At 41.8% G+C, this 21924-nt stretch overlaps 4 protein-coding genes across 4 annotated transcripts; all 4 read right to left on the minus strand.

Annotated features, from left to right (window-relative positions):
• Nucleotides 1-3220: 3220 nt before the first annotated feature.
• LOC131455931 (uncharacterized) lies at nt 3221-4418 on the minus strand. Its single transcript, XM_058623813.1, has 3 exons — nt 4275-4418; nt 3461-4147; nt 3221-3369 (listed from the first exon to the last, which is right to left on the minus strand). The coding sequence occupies exons 1-3, from the start codon at nt 4327-4329 to the stop codon at nt 3221-3223; spliced, it is 891 nt and encodes a 296-aa protein (XP_058479796.1). The 5' UTR covers nt 4330-4418.
• A 944-nt stretch (nt 4419-5362) lies between these two features.
• Nucleotides 5363-6896, minus strand: LOC131455932 (uncharacterized). Its single transcript, XM_058623814.1, has 5 exons — nt 6749-6896; nt 5921-6637; nt 5720-5818; nt 5588-5631; nt 5363-5482 (listed from the first exon to the last, which is right to left on the minus strand). Exons 1-5 carry the CDS (start codon nt 6804-6806, stop codon nt 5363-5365), a joined length of 1038 nt encoding a protein of 345 aa, XP_058479797.1. The 5' UTR covers nt 6807-6896.
• Nucleotides 6897-8160: 1264 nt separating this feature from the next.
• LOC131456975 (uncharacterized) lies at nt 8161-9723 on the minus strand. The gene is made up of 5 exons (XM_058625703.1): nt 9587-9723; nt 8761-9477; nt 8560-8658; nt 8428-8471; nt 8161-8324 (listed from the first exon to the last, which is right to left on the minus strand). The coding sequence occupies exons 1-5, from the start codon at nt 9642-9644 to the stop codon at nt 8205-8207; spliced, it is 1038 nt and encodes a 345-aa protein (XP_058481686.1). The 5' UTR covers nt 9645-9723; the 3' UTR covers nt 8161-8204.
• A 4475-nt stretch (nt 9724-14198) lies between these two features.
• LOC131456973 (uncharacterized) lies at nt 14199-15688 on the minus strand. The gene is made up of 5 exons (XM_058625701.1): nt 15631-15688; nt 14805-15521; nt 14604-14702; nt 14472-14515; nt 14199-14366 (listed from the first exon to the last, which is right to left on the minus strand). Exons 1-5 carry the CDS (start codon nt 15686-15688, stop codon nt 14247-14249), a joined length of 1038 nt encoding a protein of 345 aa, XP_058481684.1. The 3' UTR covers nt 14199-14246.
• Nucleotides 15689-21924: the final 6236 nt, after the last annotated feature.

Raw genomic sequence — 21924 nt, forward strand, 5'->3', positions numbered from 1 at the left:
AAAGACGGAGACTAAAGAAAACCACTGAAGTGACTCCTCCCTTCAGTTGTAGCATCTGTGTCTATAGTACATTCCCACAATGTCAGCCAGTTAAGTCTTAGCTGAGCAACAAGTCATTCAGTAGCTGCTGCGGCTGTCGGTCCATTCAGACCGATGGCACCAGCTTGTTTGGAACTATTGGCTGCTTCATGAACCACGTGACCCCGTTGCAGACGGGTCCAAGTGTGTCCTGACCTTGACCTGCTGTCTTCCTGGAGTGGACACATTTCTATTTGTTATGTATTATTTGTCGTATTTCCCGTCTCTTACGGCAGTTGAGACAGCATCCTGCTGTTGTCTTCCTGTGAATAGATTTACATCTCTACTGACCACAACCTCCCTCACCAACTTGTAGCGCTCCTGTGGTCTCAAAGTACAGAATTTGAGACCACACCCTGCTGTCCCTTCCTGTAGATAAATGCTAATTTCATGCTCTCATCTGGTGCATTTGGCTGGCCCTTTTCCCTCTCAGGCATTATTCAAAAAAAAAAGTAAAAATGCAGACGGAGACTTTTAAAGGAGAGAGAGATTGAAAGAAATGTGAACAACAATTCAGCCTGAATCTAAAAGGTTTATTTAGTTACTGTTGTCTTCGTTCTCAGGAGTGTCTGATCACTCATGCAAAAAAAAGACGAATGAATGTCAAGTCAAGTCCACTTTATTTCTAGAGCACCATTTAACAACAACCTGGGTTGATCAAAAAATCTGTAAAATAGTGAATAATAAAATGGTAAAAAGCCAGACAGACGTGTCTGGGATGACTGTTCATGTCTTGAAGCAAAGGCCAAGGCGAAGAGGTGGGTCTTTAAAAGTGATTCAGGTTTAATTACAATGGGTAAATCATTCCATAGCTTGAATCTTGAAATGTAATAACGATAGAGTAGATCCTCACTTTCACTGTGAGCAGCTGTTCCACTGGTTTCCTTGGTCTGTCTGGTGGCAGTGAACACAACACTTGACTCTGGTGTTCTTCCTCATGCAGGCTTGTGGCTTACTTCACTACCTATCTATCAATCAAGAATTAAACATCATCTTGACGCAGGTTGCAGCTCATCATCTGAGATTTTGCTTGAATAATAAATACAACTTTGTTCTCGAAAGATGACCACTTAATTCTCATCTGTCTCGTTAGCTCCGCCCTGTTCCTGTTATTTTCCTTCCTCCTCCTCCTCGTTCTGCTCAACTGTGTGTCCTCTAATCGCTGCACCTGCAGCTCATTCCCTCGTTATCAGTTTGTCTTTAAGTGAAGTTCTTTGGTGAGTCGGTGACATTTTGTCATGTTTTTGTTGTTGTTGATTCTGTTTGTGCTGTTCCCTGATGTGGGAAATAAGTTCTTCAGTTAGCCGTCCGTTTCATTTAAGCTCATCTATGAAGCACATGAATGCAGGTCTTCACTAACCACAGTGCTACTTAGTAGCTGTGACTTTTGGCCACACGCTGTGTGTCATCACAGAGAGACAAAGAAACTGGCTGCGGTTTGGAAAATGCAGTTAGATGTAAACAAAAAAAAAAAACTCCCAGTGGTCACAGGAGTAAAATGAGGTCAAACCCCTTCTTGGTGAACACTTTAGCTTGACGGTCTGACTTGTTAATAAATAAATACTGAGGTCCAGTCTACATAGGCACGTATTTTTTAAAAACATTGAATTAAAAGCATATAAACTATGGATTAGGTCTGTGTGCATTTTGGAAAAATATATGTGTAGAAAAAAACAAAACTGTCTCCTCTGTTTGACGTCAGTGTGAGACTTGAGTAATGTTGGCAGACGTAGCTAAGCTAAGTGTTAGCAGTGCTTAACAGGAAATGGTGGTGTTTTTTTTTTAACCAACTATATCCCCCCCTGTTGACTTGACATGCTTTGACAATACTTAATAGTGGGTTTTTGTGTTTAAATATGAATGAAGGTATTTTGGATACTTGAGTGTTATTTTTAAAGCCAAAGTGGGCAAATGTCAGATTTCAAAAATACTCACCTGTATGTGGATTTGGCCTAAAGGTGTAGTGACAGTGTACATTAGTGTTTTGGGATTCAGCTCACCTAAAAACATACAGGTGTTACAGGAGCTCAGTTCATTGTGACTGTTTTGTAAGTAACCATGTGGTCTTTGTCCTAATTTGTGGGCAGTAGATGATTGAAAGAGACCGTATTGTTGATAGATAATGTTTTCTATGACAACTATCTGAACTAGTATAGATGAGAGTGCTGTTTCACATGATCAATGATTGCATTCTTACATTTATCTGCATAACCTTTCACTTCTTTTGGTGGGGGGCTTGCATTTTGCTCCTAAAACCTTCATTTCACACAGCTTCCTTTGTAAAGATGACACACGTACGCGTGACTTCCTTCTTCCTGTGTTCGAGCTCGGACTTAAAGTTTCCACCAGCCCAAAACCTGCTCACACCTTTACCACCACACGACGCAAAGAGCGAGTTTCAACCATGACCCTCGTTTTAAATTTCCTGTAGAGGAAAGGTATGAACTGATGAAAGACAGTTTTAGAGCTTGATCTGACGTTGTGGTTTTGTGGTGGTGTTTAGTACATTTCACTTCACAGACTGACTTCTCTTTAGACAAGGCAAGGCAGCTTTATTATTGTGGCACATTTTTATACACAAAATTTAAATTTAGGAAACATTACAATTTACAATTTGAACAAAACCCAAGTATGACATAAATAAAACAGAATACAGAAAAATAAAATGAAAGACCTATCTATCTCATTTAGCCTCAGTAATAATATCAACAACAATAATAATAATGACTTTATTTAGAGCAGTATTGAAAGGGTTTTTGAAAGTGGATAAACAAATGAACTCAGTGAAAACAAGTCATTAAAAATACAGACAATACATAAAATGTAATAATAATTGTAAAGCAATTAAACTGCTTTACAGTTTTATGCCTGAGTACACACATTCAGTCCAGATGTCGTCCATCTCTCTCTCAGATCTGGTTTCCTTTAAAGCAACATAACAGAGGGCGTCTTCATTCTGGTGAGTCTGGGGCCGAGAAACAGGAAATCATAGTGTGTACTTGTGTAAGTGTGGTAAAAACGTCTTTAAATAGTAACAATATGGCTCATCTTTAAGGGAGAAATACCTTTGCATGTGTTTTGGAGCACGGTGAAAGAGTTGCATGAGAATCTGAAAAGAGAATTACTGAAAGTCATTATGTTTTCACGGGAATAGTTTAAAAACAAAGTTAGAATTCAAAGTACCTGCGCAAGAGCTGGTGTTTCTCTTGCTACTGATGCAGATTGAGAAAGCCAGTAAAACACTCAGCAGGGTGGTGACTGCTGAACATACGAGTAAACGATGATGGACCTCTGTGTAGAACCAAACAACAGAGACAACAAAGAGATTTTAATTTGAGCTCTGCCGCAACTATGTTACAACATTTGCAATACAAGAACTTACCCTTAAAGTCAGGTATGGTCCCGTCTCCAAAGACGGTGCGTCCACATGTAGCGACAGCACAGTAGTAGATCCCAGCATGAGAGAGATTTAAGTTCTCCATCGACAGGCTGTAGACACAGGAGTGAGTTGGAGCATCGCTCTGATCACTGTTGTTTCCATGGGTGTAAATGATTCCTTGGTGAGATTCTTGAGAGTCCTTGAACCAATAAACACGGTGTTCTCCATCACACATCCCTGTCTGAACTGTACAGCTGAGGGTCACAGATCCTCCTGGCTGGATCTCCTCAGACGATGACTGTTGGACCAGAGCTCTGATGTTCAACCCTGAACCCTCCACACTCACAGTGTGGGCTTCTCTAAATTCAAATACAAAGCGATAAGCGAATACACAGATGTAAATAGCTGAGTCTGAAACATGTAAATCTGACACCTTCAAGAGAGTTTTGCCATTTTCATGATCCAGTGTAAAACGGGAATTGTCCTTGCATTCATCAGAAAAAGTGTTTGTTTTATTAGCTGGGAAGAAGGTCACGATGAGCCTTGGTTTGTGTCCAAAGGTTTGCTTATACCAGAGAATCTTTTGTACCTCCTTGTTATAGAAACACTGTAAAGTTATACTTTCACCAACATGAGCTGAAACAAAATGTCTCTGTTGACGACCAGATGAAGACAGATTGGTCATCCCAACTAAAGTGACAGAGGAGACAAAGCACAAGCACAAGTAATGTTAGTAAGTACGCGCCCCTGTTAGATAATATTAGAAACAATGACTCTTTGAGGGATTACACAACAAGAGGCACAAAAAGCTACTCACCCATTTTGCACAAGAACAACCATGTGAGGCAGATCAGACTCTTTGTAGGTGTCATCGTGACCGAATATCTCTTCTGAGTGGAAAGAGTCTTGAGCTTTTCTCTGGCTTCACAGACATGACTTGTGTTTGATTGGCCAACGTGAAGTGACACTGTCCTGTAGTAGAAACATGGTCACATGCTCGTGGTCAGTTTTGTTTCGGAGGAGGTTTTACAGGATGAAAGACCAACAGAGAACTGCCCTTCATCTTAACATAAACGATTTGCGGGCCTGCGAGCTAGTTCAGGCAGTCAACCCAAGCTTACACTGCTGCATCGATAAGATATGCCCCCCCCCATGCATTAAGCCCCACAACCACCCCAACATCTATTTTTTATCCTGTGGTGCCATGTTGACACAGACCTTTGATGCACCTTTTGCAATTATGCTGTGCCTGTACCACATTCTATTCTATTCTATTCTATACTATTCTATTAAGAAGAATAACTTGTCCTAATGCAGTGTCCTAACAGTTTGTGGCCTCTTCCTGTCCACAACTCCTGAGATGAATTTTTACTTTCTGTTGTCTGTACACCGAACAACTCATCATGTCTCACGAGATTTCTGCATGGCAAACATTTCCTGACTCTAATTTGAGATAAGAGGTGCCTGTCTCCTCATTGATCACTTCCAAGTGTTTTATACTCACATCATGAGGTCGATTTTTACAACACAGATCTCTACATTTTAAAGATGCAAATTCTGTAGGTATAATGTATATCATTTCATCTGTATGCTTTATGTTAGAATAGTTGTAACTCTGTCCTGTCTAAAACCTATACTGCTGCCAGTCTTGGTCAGGACACTCTTACAAAAGGGATTTTTAATCTCAGTGAGTTTTATTGCTGGTTAAAAACAAACAAAAGCAACAAAATGGACACATCTACAGTCATATCCAATGAAGTTCCTCTATGTACATGTTGCTAAAAACCACAGAAACAATAGCATGTAAATTACAGTGTAAATGACTAAGGTTCAGATATTCATTTGGGGAAAAAACTAAAACAAAACTTCACGTGTGATGTTTACAATAAACTAACAAAGACAGAGTTAATGTTGAACACTGGAGTACACGCATTCATTATTTGCATTGTCCATCTGTCTTCTTGATCTGTGAGGCAGGTGGACACTTAAAGCAGCATAGTGGACATTGTCTCCATCTCTGTTTCCCTGGAAACAACACACACACACACATCAGTACATTGTAATATGGCTCTGTTTGTGCTAATATAAGGTGGTATATGTAAGTTTGATGAGAGATTATAATGTATTTACCTCTTCATTTGATGTGGAGCGAGCTGATAATTGGGCACAAGACTCTGGTTGTGAAACACACACATGACGGTATTTAATTCAAAAGCCAAATTCAGTGAATAGAAGCTGGTCAACATTAGAAGAAGTGATTACCTGAACATTTGTCTCTCTTGTACAGTAAGAAAGCCAGTAAAATACTCAGGAGGGTGGTGAATGTCAAAGCTCCAGCCATGATATACATTGATGACTGGTCTGCAACTGGAGACACTATAGACATTTTGTCTCTGTCATGTTTTTGCCAAAGAATGAACTGTCACTACTCATCAGATGAGGTGGCATCTAGAAGTTTCTTACCGTTAAAGTCCAGTTTGGTCCCGTTCCCAAACAGTATATGTCCACATGTGGCCACAGCACAGTAGTAGGTCCCAGCATGAGAGAGATTCACACTGTTCATTGGTAATTTGTAGACACAGGTGTGTGTTTGAGTGTTGGGTTTCCTCTCACACTGATCACTTCTGTCTCCTTTGGTGTAAATGGTTCCATGGTGAGGTTCTTGAGAGTTCTTGAGCCAGTAAACGCTGTGTTCTTCTCCAGCACATGCTCCTGTGTCAACTGTACAGTTGAGAGTGACAGAATCTCCTGGCTGAAGTCTTTGTGACTCTGACTGATGGACCAGAGGGTGAAGATTCCACCTTGAACCCTCCACACTCACAGTGATGACTTCTTTAAATTCAGACCAAACTGACCGAAAGCTTAAACAAAAGTAAGTCGCTGAGTCTGAAAGTTGAACATCAGAAATGTTTAGGTAAATCAAACCAGCATCAGTTTGAAGTAAGACGCGTGGATTGTGTCTAAAATCATTATAAAAACTGTGCGTTCGGCCACTTGCACCTGACGTTTGTACGGCACAGATAAGCTGTGGCTTCTGACCCAGTGTTTGCTTGTACCAGTATTGATCATAATCATCTCTGGTGAATAAACATGACAAAGTCACGTTGTCACCAACATTAGCTGATATAAATCCAATGTCTTGATGAGCAGTTGTGGACAGAACAAGATGGTTCATCTCAGCTGAAGAGAAAAGACGAGAAAAGACAAACTCACATTTAATTTAATATATACATATGTACAGTATATATTTTAAATTACATCATAAACTAGAAACAAAAAAAAAGAACTCACCCAGTTTCCCAAAGAGCAAATACGCCACTAAGAAGACAAAGTTTGGAGATGTCATCATGTTGAATTTGTCGTGTTGAATGACACGATACTCTTTCCACTCTGCAGATATAAGATCAAGGCATTGGCCGACAAGGCAACACTCGTCACATGTTCACTGCCTCCTATGGTTTGATGTTTCTTTTGTCTCTTCACATAAATCACATGGTGAAAGAAGCACTTTAAAATGATCTATAATCACTGTAAAATAACAAGAGTGTACATTCAAGAAGAATTTTGAAATCAGAGCAAATCAGATTAGTCCTTTTCTCTAATCTGAAGCATGACTGTGAACCAATACATGCTGTTAAACTTTTTTTTTTTTAAATATTAATCCGCAAAATTCTTCACATAAATAAGATATTGTCTTAGGAATGTACTCTATTGCATTTACAACATTTAGGGTTCGTGGATGCACACACATCCTGTGCACAGCATCAGTGAATTTGAGCTATAGCTTTAAGTTCCTGTGGTAATTTTAGCTCTGAGGTTGTGGAAATGTTTCTCTTTTTAGCAACAGCAGTGTACACTGAAAACCTTTAGCTTCTGTAAATAAGAACCATGCAGACATATTTAAATTGAAACTTACATCTTTGTTTGAATTGAATTTTAACCCTGTAGTTTAATTTTTCATTCTGCTGCAGAGAGCCACTTCCTCTGTGGTGCCACGTTGATGCAGATCTTTGATGCACCTTAGAAGAGGTATCTGCAATTATTCTGTGCCTGTACCACATTCTATTCTATTCTATTCTATTCTATTCTATTCTATTCTATTCTATTCTTTTAAGAAGAATTACTTGTCCTAATGCAGTGTCCTAACAGTTTGTGGCCTCTTCCTGTCCACAACTCCTGAGATGAATTTTTACTTTCTGTTGTCTGTACACCGACAACTCATCATGTGTCACGAGATTTCTGCATGGCAAACATTTCCTGACTCTAATTTGAGATAAGAGGTGCCTGTCTCCTCATTGATCACTTCCAAGTGTTTTATACTCACATCATGAGGTCGATTTTTACAACACAGATCTCTACATTTTAAAGATGCGAATTCTGTAGGTATAATGTATATCATTGAATCTGTATGCTTTATGTTAGAATAGTTGTAAGTCTGTCCTGTCTAAAACCTATACTGCTGCCAGTCTTGGTCAGGACACTCTTGCAAAAGAGATTTTTAATCTCAGTGAGTTTTATTGCTGGTTAAAAACAAACAAAAGCAACAAAATGGACACATCTACAGTCATATCCAATGAAGTTCCTCCACGTACATGTTGCTAAAAACCACAGAAACAATAGCATGTAAATTACAGTGTAAATGACTAAGGTTCAGATATTCATTTGGAAAAAAACTCAACCAAAACTTCACGTGTGATGTTTACAATAAAGAAAGACTGAGAAAATGACAGAACTAACAAAGACAGAGTTAATGTTGAACACTGGAGTACACGCATTCGTTATTTGCATTGTCCATCTGTCTTCTTGATCTGTTAGGCAGGTGGACACTTAAAGCAGCATAGTGGACATTGTCTCCATCTCTGTTTCCCTGGAAACAACACACACAAACATCAGTACATTGTAATATGGCTCTGTTTGTGCTAATATAAGGTGGTATATGTAAGTTTGATGAGAGATTATAATGTATTTACCTCTTCATTTGATGTGGAGCGAGCTGATAATTGGGCACAAGACTCTGGTTGTGAAACACACACATGACGGTATTTAATTCAAAAGCCAAATTCAGTGAATAGAAGCTGGTCAACATTAGAAGAAGTGATTACCTGAACATTTGTCTCTCTTGTACAGTAAGAAAGCCAGTAAAATACTCAGGAGGGTGGTGAATGTCAAAGCTCCAGCCATGATATACATTGATGACTGGTCTGCAACTGGAGACATTATAGACATTTTGTCTCTGTCATGTTTTTGCCAAAGAATGAACTGTCACTACTCATCAGATAAGGTGGCATCTAGAAGTTTCTTACCGTTAAAGTCCAGTTTGGTCCCGTTCCCAAACAGTATATGTCCACATGTGGCGACAGCACAGTAGTAGGTCCCAGCATGAGAGAGATTCACACTGTTCATTGGTAATTTGTAGACACAGGTGTGTGTTTGAGTGTTGGGTTTCCTCTCACACTGATCACTTCTGTTTCCTTTGGTGTAAATGGTTCCATGGTGAGGTTCTTGAGAGTTCTTGAGCCAGTAAACGCTGTGTTCTTCTCCAGCACATGCTCCTGTGTGAACTGTACAGTTGAGAGTGACAGAATCTCCTGGCTGAAGTCTTTGTGACTCTGACTGATGGACCAGAGGGTGAAGATTCCACCTTGAACCCTCCACACTCACAGTGATGACTTCTTTAAATTCAAACCAAACTGTCCGAGAGCCTACACAAAAGTAAGTCGCTGAGTCTGAAAGTTGAACATCAGAAATGTTTAAGTGATTCAAACCAGCATCAGTTTGAAGTGAGAAGCGTGGATTTTGTATGAACTCATTATAAAAAGTGTGCGTTCGGCCACTTGCATCTAACATTTTTACGATACAGATAAGCTTTGGCTTCTGACCCAGTGTTTGCTTGTACCAGTAAAGTTCATCATCATCTCTGGTGAATAAACATGACAAAGTCACGTTGTCACCAACATTAGCTGATATAAATCCAATGTCTTGATGAGCAGTTGTGGACAGAACAAGATGGTTCATCTCAGCTGAAGAAAAAGACGAGAAAAGACAAACTCACATTTAATTTAATATATACATATGTACAGTATATATTTTAAATTACATCATAAACCAGAAACAAAAAAAAGAACTCACCCAGTTTCCCAAAGAGCAAATACGCCACTAAGAAGACAAAGTTTGGAGATGTCATCATGTTGAATTTGTCGTGTTGAATGACACGATACTCTTTCCACTCTGCAGATATAAGATCAAGGCATTGGCCGACAAGGCAACACTCGTCACATGTTCACTGCCTCCTATGGTTTGATGTTTCTTTTGTCTCTTAACATAAATCACATGGTGAAAGAAGCACTTTAAAATGATCTATAATCACTGTAAAATAACAAGAGTGTACATTCAAGAAGAATTTTAGAATTAGAGCAAATCAGATAAGTCCTTTTCTCTAATCTGAAGCATGACTGTGAACCAATACATGCTGTTAAACTTTTTTTTTTTTTAAAGAATATTAGTTTACAAAACTCTTCACATAAACAATATATTATCTTAGCAATTTATCAGCAGGCAAAGGCCGAGTTAGGAAACAGGCAAAAAGGATCATGCACTTGAACTCAAACTGGTGAGAACTACTGAAATGTGAGTGAATAAGCTGAACGAGAGAGTGACAGAGACTGTTGCACACAACAAGGAGGGGCTTATGTAATGACAGAGGCACAGGAAATAATACAATATAAATATACTACAAAGAATATGTGGTTGTTGGCCAGTGAGCAGGTCAAATAGGATTTTTTTTTTATCAATGACACATTGAACAATATTAATATTGTGTTATTCATGTGCAATAATGAATAATGAAACTTGATGTGATACATCCCAGCATTCCCCTTAAGGTCATGTTTTTTGTTTCTTTCGTTCATGTTTCATATTTCCTGTTTTATTGTGAAACTTACCTTAGCTCTCGTTTCAGATCACTTCACTTCCTGCACCTGTGTGTTTTCCCTCCAGTCTTGATTGTATGCCCCGCACTCATTAGATTCACCTGTGTCTTGTTGTCTCCCTCCAACTCATGTGTATATAAGCTGTGTTCCCTTCACCTTCTGTGTCAAGTTCAGCTTTTCTATTTTTTTGCAGTTCATTGTGATTGGTTTTCCTGTTTTTTATTTTTATTTATTTATTATTAACTAATGCTTGTTTACTGACTTCTGCTTTTTCCTTGCCCTTTGTGGATTTGTTTGCCTGAGCTGATTGATCTTTGTGTACCAAACCAGTTTTTTGAGATCAGTAAAGTCTTAACAGATGTGATGATGTGAAGTCAAGTAAACCTTAAAACACAAACTGATGGGTTTTGTGTCAGCGCCACTGGTTCCACATACTGTATGTGTGAATAAAGATGACTGCATGTTGCATGTGGTTGTGACCCATCTCTCGCCCGAGGAACGACGGCGTCGCCTCCAGGCAAACCACTCACAAAGTCTCGACAAACACTTGTTAGCATCCATAGCCTGCCTAGCTACCCTCCCTGGGCTCTGACCAGAGTCAGAATCCAAAAGGGGAAGGGGATCCGTCTCAAAGGGGCGTTCGTTAATTCAGGAGCAGATGAGAATCTAATGGACATGAAATTAATCTGAGAACTGAACATTAACCTGATTCCTCTACCCTCTCCCGTCACAGCCAGGGCCCTAGATGGAAGTAAACTTTTCATGATCACCCATTGCACCGAAACCCATCACCATAATGATTAATGACCGTATTGAACACCTGTCTTTTCATGAATTCGAATCACCTTTTCGCTCCCTCGTACTCGGTACACATTGGCGAACCGGGGAGGTAGAATCAAGGGGAGGGGAATGCTCGAAATTCTGTGAGAAGAAAACCCTTGCAGCCTCCCTGATCTCCACAGTGAGTAAGGCTTCGGCCCACACTAACCAGAACACCACGTCTGACAGCCCAGACTTATCCTCAGTTCCTAAAGCTTATCACCACTGGGGGAGATGTTCACTAAGGCTAAGGTCACGTCACTTCCACCCCACAGACAATACAAGTGCCCCATCGATCTAGTGCCTGGTGCGTTTAGTCACTCTCACTGCCCGAAAAGCAAGCCATGAAGGACTATATTGAGCAGTCTTTAAAGACAGGGCTGATTCGACCTTCTTCATTCCAAGCCGGTTCAGGGTTTTTCTTCGTGGCCAAGAAGGATGGATCCCTTCGGCCCTGCATAGACTATAGTCCCCTCAACTCGATTACTGTCGAAAACCGTTATCCTCTCCCCGTCATATCATCTGCCTTCGAACAACTCCAGGAAGCCTGTGTATTCACCAAGTTAGACTTTAGAAATGCGTACCATTTAGTTAGGATCGGAGAAGGGGATGAATGGAAGACTGGTTTCAATACCCCGACAGGACACTATGAGTACCTGATGATGCCCTTTGGTTTGTCTAATGCCCCCGCTGTTTTCCAATCCATGGTTAATGACATTCTGTGAGATTTTCTGAACTGGTTTGTTTTTGTCTATCTTGATGACATTCTGATTTTTTCCTCTGACATTAAGACCCACATCACCCACGTTAGCCAGCTCCTCCAGCAATTACTAGCGCATCAGTTGTACGTCAAGGCAGAGAAAGGCGAGTTCCACACCACCACCATCACGTTCCTTGGATTCATCATCTCCCCGTGGAAGATGGAAATGGACCCGGCGAAGGTCAGTGCAGTGAGGGACTGGCCTACACCGCCCACCAGAAGAAGGTACAGCAGTTTTTAGGATTTGCCAACATTTAACACAAATTCATCAGAGGTTTAGGTCAGTCGCTGCTTCTTTACATGCACTGACCTTGTCTAGTTCCATTTGTATGGAATCCACAGGCAGAGAAGGCATTCCAACGCCTCAAGATGGCGTTCTCCTCAGCACCGGTCCTCATCATCCCGGACCCACAACGGCAATTAGTGGTAGAGGTGGACGCATCTAACGAGGGGGTGGGGGCAGTCCTGTCCCAGAGGGCGGCTCAGGACAACATACTCCACCCCTGTGCCTTCCTGTCCAGGAAGCTCACCTCAGCAGAGTGGAATGACCACGTGGGAAACAAGGCAGTGAAGGTGGCTCTGGAAGAGTGGGGGCATTGGCTGGAGGGGGCTCAGCTTCCTTTTCTGGTTTGGACCGACTATAAGAACCTGGAATACATACGCAAAGCACTACAATTCACTCAATTCACGTCAAGCGAGGTGGTCTTGTTTTTCAACCGCTTTTACTTTGCCCTCTCTTACAGACCTGGGTCCAAGAATGGGAAGCCTGATACCCTCTCTTGCCTCCATGACCCAGAGCCTATGGCCAAGGATCCTGAACCAATCCTCCCACTGAACCTTGTGGTTGGAGCGGTGACTTGGCCTACAGAAAACCAGGTAAAAAGTGAACTTGGTGTGATCTCGACACCTAGGGGCTTTCCGCCTATGCGGAAACCATGCGGTCCCAGGTCATTCACTGGGCTCACACCTCACTACTTACCTGCCATCCGGGGGCCAGACGGCCCAACTTTGTGATCCAGAAAAAGGTTCTGATGGCCTGGTCTGGACCAGGACGTGAGAGAATATGTCGCAGTGTGCACCGTGTGTGCACGGAACAAGACTTCCTCAAGGACTCAGCAGGGACTGTTGTGGACCTCTTGCAGTTCCTAGTCGCCCCTGGTCCGACATCTCCCTTGACTTTGTTACCGGTCTGCCAGTCTCTAGGGGGAACGCCACCATCCTCACAGTGGTAGACCGGTTCTCGAAGGTACTGTCATGCACCGTCAATTGTGTTAGTTAGTTTTAGTTCAGTGTCACTTCCTGTTTTATTTTGTGTTAGTTTGTTTTAGTTCAGTGTCACATCCTGTTTTATTTTGGTAAGGGTGAGCACCTTGTCTGTCAAGATGCTTGTTCTGTGTCTTGCCTGATTCCCTGATTGTGTTCACCTGGTGCTACATGCTGGTGCTACATGCAACATTAATAATGATAAAAGCGACTGCTAAATGATATGTAATGTAACATTACATGTCATTTAGCAGTCACTTTTATCCAAAGCAACTTACAGGGGAATTGAGCACAACCTGCTAGGGGTGGAGTTGAACTTGCCATGAACCATGAAGTCTTTTGCACACAGGGTACCGGTCTTAACCACTGAGCCACTCCACCCCCCTCATTACCCTCATTCTCTACATATACTCCCTTCTCCCACTTTCAGTTGCCAGTGCGTCTTATGTATGTTCACTCCATGTTTCGGACCAAGAAAGAGATCTTTTTGAAGTTATAGTAAAGCTAAGGTTTTGTTTGTTTTCTCAAGTTTGAGATCTAGTTTAGCTTAGTGTTTAGCCTTTTTTCAGAGCTGTACAGCTCACCTTTTGTTTGTTGATTTATAGAGTCAATAAGCTCTTTAAAACTTTTCTCCTGTTTCTGGTCTTGTGCATTTGGGTCCAAGCTTTGTGAAAGTTCATAACAGGATGTTTGAATAGTTGTAACTCTGTCCTGTCTAAAACCTATACTGCTGCCAGTCTTGGTCAGGACACTCTTGCAAAAGGGATTTTTAATCTCAGTGAGTTTTATTGCTGGTTAAAAACAAACAAAAGCAACAAAATGGACACATCCACAGTCATATCAAATGAAGTTCCTCTATGTTCATGTTGCTAAAAACCACAGAAACAATAGCATGTAAATTACAGTGTAAATGACTAAGGTTCAGATATTCATTTGGAAAAAAACTCAACCAAAACTTCACGTGTGATGTTTACAATAAAGAAAGACTGAGAAAATGACAGAACTAACAAAGACAGAGTTAATGTTGAACACTGGAGTACACGCATTCATTATTTGCATTGTCCATCTGTCTTCTTGATCTGTTAGGCAGGTGGACACTTAAAGCAGCATAGTGGACATTGTCTCCATCTCTGTTTCCCTGGAAACAACACACACACATACATCAGTACATTGTAATATGTCTCTGTTTGTGCTAATATAAGGTGGTATATGTAAGTTTGATGAGAGATTATAATGTATTTACCTCTTCATTTGTTGTGGAGCGAGCTGATAATTGGGCACAAGACTCTGGTTGTGAAACACACACATGACGGTATTTAATTCAAAAGCCAAATTCAGTGAATAGAAGCTGGTCAACATCAGAAGAAGTGATTACCTGAACATTTGTCTCTCTTGTACAGTAAGAAAGCCAGTAAAATACTCAGGAGGGTGGTGAATGTCAAAGCTCCAGCCATGATATACATTGATGACTGATCTGCAACTGGAGACATTATAGACATTTTGTCTCTGTCATGTTTTTGTCAAAGAATGAACTGTCACTACTCATCAGATGAGGTGGCATCTAGAAGTTTCTTACCGTTAAAGTCCAGTTTGGTCCCGTTCCCAAACAGTATATGTCCACATGCGGCGACAGCACAGTAGTAGGTCCCAGCATGAGAGAGATTCACACTGTTCATTGGTAATTTGTAGACACAGGTGTGTGTTTGAGTGTTGGGTTTCCTCTCACACTGATCACTTCTGTCTCCTTTGGTGTAAATGGTTCCATGGTGAGGTTCTTGAGAGTTCTTGAGCCAGTAAACGCTGTGTTCTTCTCCAGCACATGCTCCTGTGTCAACTGTACAGTTGAGAGTGACAGAATCTCCTGGCTGAAGTCTTTGTGACTCTGACTGATGGACCAGAGGGTGAAGATTCCACCTTGAACCCTCCACACTCACAGTGATGACTTCTTTAAATTCAAACCAATCTGACCGAGAGCTTACACAAAAGTAAGTCGCTGAGTCTGAAAGTTGAACATCAGAAATGTTTAAGTGATTCAAACCAGCATCAGTTTGAAGTGAGACGCGTGGATTTTGTCTAAAATCATTATAAAAACTGTGCGTTCGTCCACTTGCACCTGACGTTTTTACGATACAGATAAGCTGTGGCTTCTGACCCAGTGTTTGCTTGTACCAGTATTGGTCATAATCATCTCTGGTGAATAAACATGACAAAGTCACGTTGTCACCAACATTAGCTGATATAAATCCAATGTCTTGATGAGCAGTTGTGGACAGAACAAGATGGTTCATCTCAGCTGCAGAAAAAGACGAGAAAAGACAAACTCACATTTAATTTAATATATACATATATACAGTATATATTTTAAATTACATCATAAACCAGAAACAAAAAAAAGAACTCACCCAGTTTCCCAAAGAGCAAATACGCCACTAAGAAGACAAAGTTTGGAGATGTCGTCATGTTGAATTTGTCGTGTTGAATGACACGATACTCTTTCCACTCTGCAGATATAAGATCAAGGCATTGGCCGACAAGGCAACACTAGTCACATGTTCACTGCCTCCTATGGTTTGATGTTTCTTTTGTCTCTTAACATAAATCACATGGTGAAAGAAGCACTTTAAATGATCTAAAATCACTGTAAAATAACAAGAGTGTACATTCAAGAAGAATTTTAGATTCAGAGCAAATCAGATTAGTCCTTTTCTCTAATCTGAAGCATGACTGTGAACCAACAACTTTTGAAGAATATTAGTTTGCAAAACTCTTCACATAAACATTATATTATCTTAGCATTTGACTCTATATTTTCTTTACAAGATTTAGGGTTTGTGGATGCACACACATCCATACACAGCTCAACATGTCACAATAGATTGGTGCACAGCATCGATGAATTTGAGCTATAGCTTTAAGTTGCTGTGGTAATTTCAGCTCTGAGGTTGTGGAAATGTTTCTCTTTTTAGCAACAGCAGTGTACACTGAAAACCTTTAGCTTCTGCAGCATGTGGTGTAAAGATGAAAAGGTAAAGGTGGTGTATTTTCCCCATGAATTATAAATGAACATATTCTATGTATAAGGGGTGATGTTATACAATACCATGAAAAGCTTTTATACATCTGGGTAATAATGTGTGCAACACATCAGATTGTGCCACTGCACTTTAATGTTCTTTTTTTTCACTGTAAACATGGATCCAAACACAGACTCAGACAGACATAATAGATGAAACTAGCGTCTTTATTTGAGGAAAAATGAAAGGTCAGCACACATGCACTACAAAGAACATGTGGTTGTTGGCCAGTGAGCAGGTCAAATGGGAGTTTTTTTTATCAATGACACATTGAACAATATTAATATTGTGTTATTCACGTGCAATAATGAATAATGAAACTTGATGTGATACATCCCGGCATTCCCCTTAAGGTCATGTTTTTTATGTTCTTTCTTTCCTGTTTCCTGTTTTATTGTGAAACTTACCTCAGATCTCGTTTTAGATCACTTCACTTCCTGCACCTGTGTGTTTTCCCTCCAGTCTTGATTGTATGCCCCGCCCTCATTCGATTCACCTGTGTCTTGTTGTCTCCCTCCACCTCATGTGTATATAAGCTGTGTTAACCTTCACCTTCTGTGCCAAACAGTTCAGCTTTTTTTTTGCAATTCATTGTGATTGGTTTCCGTTTTTTTTATTTTTATTTTTTATTATTAACTAATGCTTGTTTACTGACTTCTGCTTTTTCCTTGACCTTTTTGGATTTGTTTGCCTGAGCTGATTGATGTTTGTGTACCAAACCAGTGTTTTGAGATCATTAAAGTCTTAACATGTGATGATGTGAAGTCAAGTAAACCTTAAAACACAAACTCATGGGTTTTGTGTCAGCGCTGCTGGTTCCACATATGTGTGAATAAAGATGACTGCATGTTGCATGTGGTTGTGGCTTTTTAAATGCAGTCTGGTTTGTGAGAAAATGCCTTTTTTTTAGCGGGTTGTGTTCCCTCCACTGAGAAGTGCACTCTCAGATCAATGTTTGTGTTTGAAAACACAGAGTCTGTGAAAATCAGCCAGATATACACTTCATACATTGTTGTTAGAAAATTAGTTTTATTGAGATTACAGCAAGGTGAGGTGTTAGAAACTGAGGTCACATCATACAATCATGTCATCGTAGAATCATATGCAAAGCTATAAGTATTTCAGGGTAATCGTAGCCACAGACATAAAGCAACAATAATGTGAACATGCATGTTTAACAGCGATACAGTTACAAGGTGTCCAGCTCTACTGTGTTACACCAGAGTAAACACACACAGTCCAGGTGTCGTCCGCCTCTCTCACAAGTCTCCTCAGGGCGTCTTTAAGGGAGAAATACTTTGCATGTGTTTTGGAGCACTGTGAAAGTGTTGCATGAGAATCTGAAAACAGAATTACTCAAAGTCATTATGCTTTTACGGGAATAGTTTAAAAATGAAGTTTGCTTGCGGATACAAACGACAAAATATTTTTTTGGAAGTGCCTTTCGTTTAGACGGTGACGGCGTTTTTGGGGCTTAAAAACGCAAAAATCTGAAACCACCCTCCAGAGTGGAAAACTTGAATACGCTCCGCTGTAGCGTCTCCGTCTACACTGCCAAGATGCAAAACTCTGCTCAGATCTGCACACGTCTTGTACACGTTTACGTCACATACATGCGCCAGTACATGGAAATAAACAAACATGTCGGATTATTTCCATGGGACGGACCTTCAAGCTGCTCTGGCAGCTCTAATGAACGTACAGGAGTAGAGAGTAGTAGTGCAACTTCTTAATCTGACCAGACGAAATTCTTTTTCCCGGCGGTTGCCATGTTTTGCTTTTCATGGAGAGGAAGGAAGATTCTGTGCATGTGCTCATACATGGCAATGTTGTGTGATAGTGTATCACAGCGCCACCTAGCCGCCTGGCATGCATACCCAATCGAATTCCACACACTTTTGCGTCACCGTATGCACGCAGATTTCCTCCAGAAAACGCTCGTCTAAACGTGGAATAAAAAGTGAAGATGCAACGCCACTTTTGCGTCTTCTGTTCAGACCGTCATCATGTAAACGTAGCCTTAGAATTCAACTCTGCAACTCCCCCACCTGCCAGTCATTCATTTCTGCACTAGTACGTGTATACAACCACACGGCACCAGCGAAGGAAGCGGTACGAGCAACGGAATCCCTGCGGCAGAACCAGGACAGTTCTGGATCATCGTTTACAGGAGAGGGGCGGGGAGAGACGTCAGGAGGCTGTTACTTGCCACCTCCAACCGAGACCACAGCCACGATCCACGACCAGGTACTCACCCAACCAGGGACCCACTACCATGGCACCCCCTGTTCCCACCGAAGAGCCCATGCAGATTGGTCGGACCCATCTCTCGCCCGAGGAACGACGGCGTCGCCCCTCCAGGCAAACCACTCACAAAGTCTCGACAAACACTTGTTAGCATCCATAGCTTGCCTAGCTCTGACCAGAGTCAGAATCCAAAAGGGGAAGGGTCTCAAAGGAGCGTTAGTCAATTCAGGAGCAGATGAGAATCTTATGGACATGAAATTAATCCGAGAACTAAACATTAACCTGATTCCTCTACCCTCTCCCATCACAGCCAGTGCCCTAGATGGAAGTAAACTTTTCATGATCACCCATTGCACCGAAACCCATCACCATAATGATTAATGACCGTATTGAACACCTGTCTTTTCATGAATTCGAATCACCTTTTCACTCCCTCGTACTCGGTACACAACCCCAAGTTGAATTGGCGAACCGGGGAGGTAGAATCATAGGGAGGGGAATGCTCGAAATTCTGTGAGAAGAAAACCCTTGCAGCCTCCCTGATCTCCACAGTGAGTAAGGCTTCGGCCCACACTAACCAGAACACCACGTCTGACAGCCCAGACTTATCCTCAGTTCCTAAAGCTTATCACCACTGGGGGGAGATGTTTAGCAAGGCTAAGGCCACGTCACTTCCACCCCACAGACAATACGACTGCCCCATTGATCTAGTGCCTAGTGTAACTATACCAAAAGGGAGAGTTTACTCACTCTCACCGCCCGAAAAGCAAGACATGAAGGACTATATTGAGCAGTCTTTAAAGACATGGCTGATTCAACCTTATTTATCCCAAGCCGGTTCAGGGTTTTTCTTAGTGGCCAAGAAGGATGGAGCCCTTCGGCCCTGCATAGACTATAGTCCCCTCAGCTCGATTACTGTCAAAAACCGCTATCCTCTCCCCTCATCTGTCTTCGAACAACTCCAGGAAGCCTGTGTATTCACCAAGCTAGACCTCAGAAATGCGTACCATTTAGTTAGGATCAGAGAACGGGATGAATGGAAAACTGGTTTCAATACCCCGACAGGACACTATGAGTACCTGATGATGCCCTTTGGTTTGTCTAATGCCCCCGCTGTTTTGAAATCCATGGTTAATGACATTCTGTGAGATTTTCTGAACCGGTTTGTTTTTGTCTATCTTAATGACATTCTGATTTTTTTTGATCACCCACGTTAGCCAGGTCCTCCAGTAATTACTAGCGCATCAGTTGTACGTCAAGGCAGAGAAATGCGAGTTCCACACCACCACTATCACGTTCCTTGGATTCATCATCTCCCCGTGGAAGATGGAAATGGACCCGGCGAAGGTCAGTGCAGTGAGGGACTGGCCTACACCGCCCACCAGAAGAAGGTACAGCAGTTTTTAGGATTTGCCAACATTTATCGCAAATTCATCAGAAACTTTAGCTCAGTCGCTGCTCCTTTACAAGCACTGACCTTGTCTAGTTCCGTTTGCATGGAATCCACAGGCAGAGAAGGCATTCCAACGCCTCAAGATGGCATTCTCCTCAGCACCGGTCCTCATCATCCCGGACCCGCAACGCCAATTTGTGGTAGAGGTGGACGCATCTAACGAGGGGGTGGGGGCGTTCCTGTCCCAGAGGGCGGCTCAGGACAACATACTCCACCCCTGTGCCTTCCTGTCCAGGAAGCTCACCTCAGCAGAGCGGAATTACCACGTGGGAAACAAGGCAGTGAAGGTGGCTCTGGAAAAGTGGTGGCATTGGCTGGAGGGGGCTCAGCTTCCTTTTCTGGTTTGGGCCGACTATAAGAACCTGGAATAAATACGTGAAGCACTTCAATTCACTCAATTCACGTCAAGCCAGGTGGTCCTTGTTTTTCAACCTCTTTAACTTTGCCCTCTCTTACAGACCTGGGTCCAAGAATGGGAAGCCTGATACCCTCTCTTGCCTCCATGTCCCAGAGCCTATGGCCAAGGATCCTGAACCAATCCTCCCACTGAACCTTGTGGTTGGAACTGTGACTTGGCCTACAGAAAACCAGGTAAAAAGTGAACTTGGTGTGATCTCGGCACCTAGGGGCTTTCCGCCTATGCGGAAACCATGCGGTCCCAGGTCATTCATTGGGCTCACACCTCACTACTTACCTGCCATCTGGGGGCCAGACGGCCCAACTTCGTGATCCGGAAAAAGGTTCTGATGGCCTGGTCTGGACCAGGACGTGAGAGAATGTGTCGCAGCGTGCACCGTGTGTGCACGGAAAAAGACATCCTCAAGGACTCAGCAGGGACTGTTGTGGACCTCTTCCAGTACCTAGTCGCCCCTGGTCCGACATCTCCCTGGACTTTATTACCGGTCTGCCAGTCTCTAGGGGGAACGCCATCATCCTCACAATGGTAGACTGAAGGTAATGTCATGCACCGTCAATTGTGTTAGTTAGTTTTAGTTCAGTGTCACTTCCTGTTTTATTTTGTGTTAGTTTGTTTTAGTTCAGTGTCACTTCCTGTTTTATTTTGGTAAGGGTAAGCACCTTGTCTGTCAAGGTGCTTGTTCTGTGTCTCGCCTGATTCCCTGATTGTGTTCACCTGGTGCTACATGCTGGTGCTACATGCTACATTAGTAATGATAAATGACATGTAATGTTACATTACATGTCATTTAGCAGTGGCTTTTATCCAAAGCGACTTACAAGGGAATTGAGTACAACCTGCCAGGGGTGGAGTTGAACTTGCCATGAACCATGAAGTCTTTTGCACACAGGGTACCGGTCTTAACCACTGAGCCACTCCACTCCCCTCATTACCTTCGTTCCCTACATATACTCCCTTCTCCCACTTTCAGTTGCCAGTGCGTCTTATGTATGTTCACTCCATGTTTCGAACCAAGAAAGAGATCTTTTTATAGTTATAGTCAAGCTAAGGTTTTGTTTGTTTTCTCAAGTTTGAGATCTAGTTTAGCTTAGAGATTCGCCTTTTTTCAGAGCTGTCCAGCTCACCTTTTGTTTGTTGATTTAAAGAGTCAATAAGCTCTTTAAAAACCTTTCTCCTGTTTCTGGTCTCGTGCATTTGGGTCCAAGCTTTGTGAAAGTTCATAACAGAATGTTTGAATAGTTGTAACTCTGTCCTGTCTAAAACCTATACTGCTGCCAGTCTTGGTCAGGACACTCTTGCAAAAGGGATTTTTAATCTCCGTGAGTTTTATTGCTGGTTAAAAACAAACAAAAGCAACAAAATTAACACATCTACAGTCATATCCAATGAAGTTCATCTATGTACATGTTGCTAGAAACCACAGAAACAATAGCATGTAAATGACAGTGTAAATGACTAAGGTTCAGATATTCATTTGGGGGAAAAAACTTAAACAAAACTTCAC

This window comes from Solea solea, chromosome 3 (assembly GCF_958295425.1).
Source record: "Solea solea chromosome 3, fSolSol10.1, whole genome shotgun sequence".
Lineage (NCBI taxonomy): Eukaryota > Metazoa > Chordata > Actinopteri > Pleuronectiformes > Soleidae > Solea > Solea solea.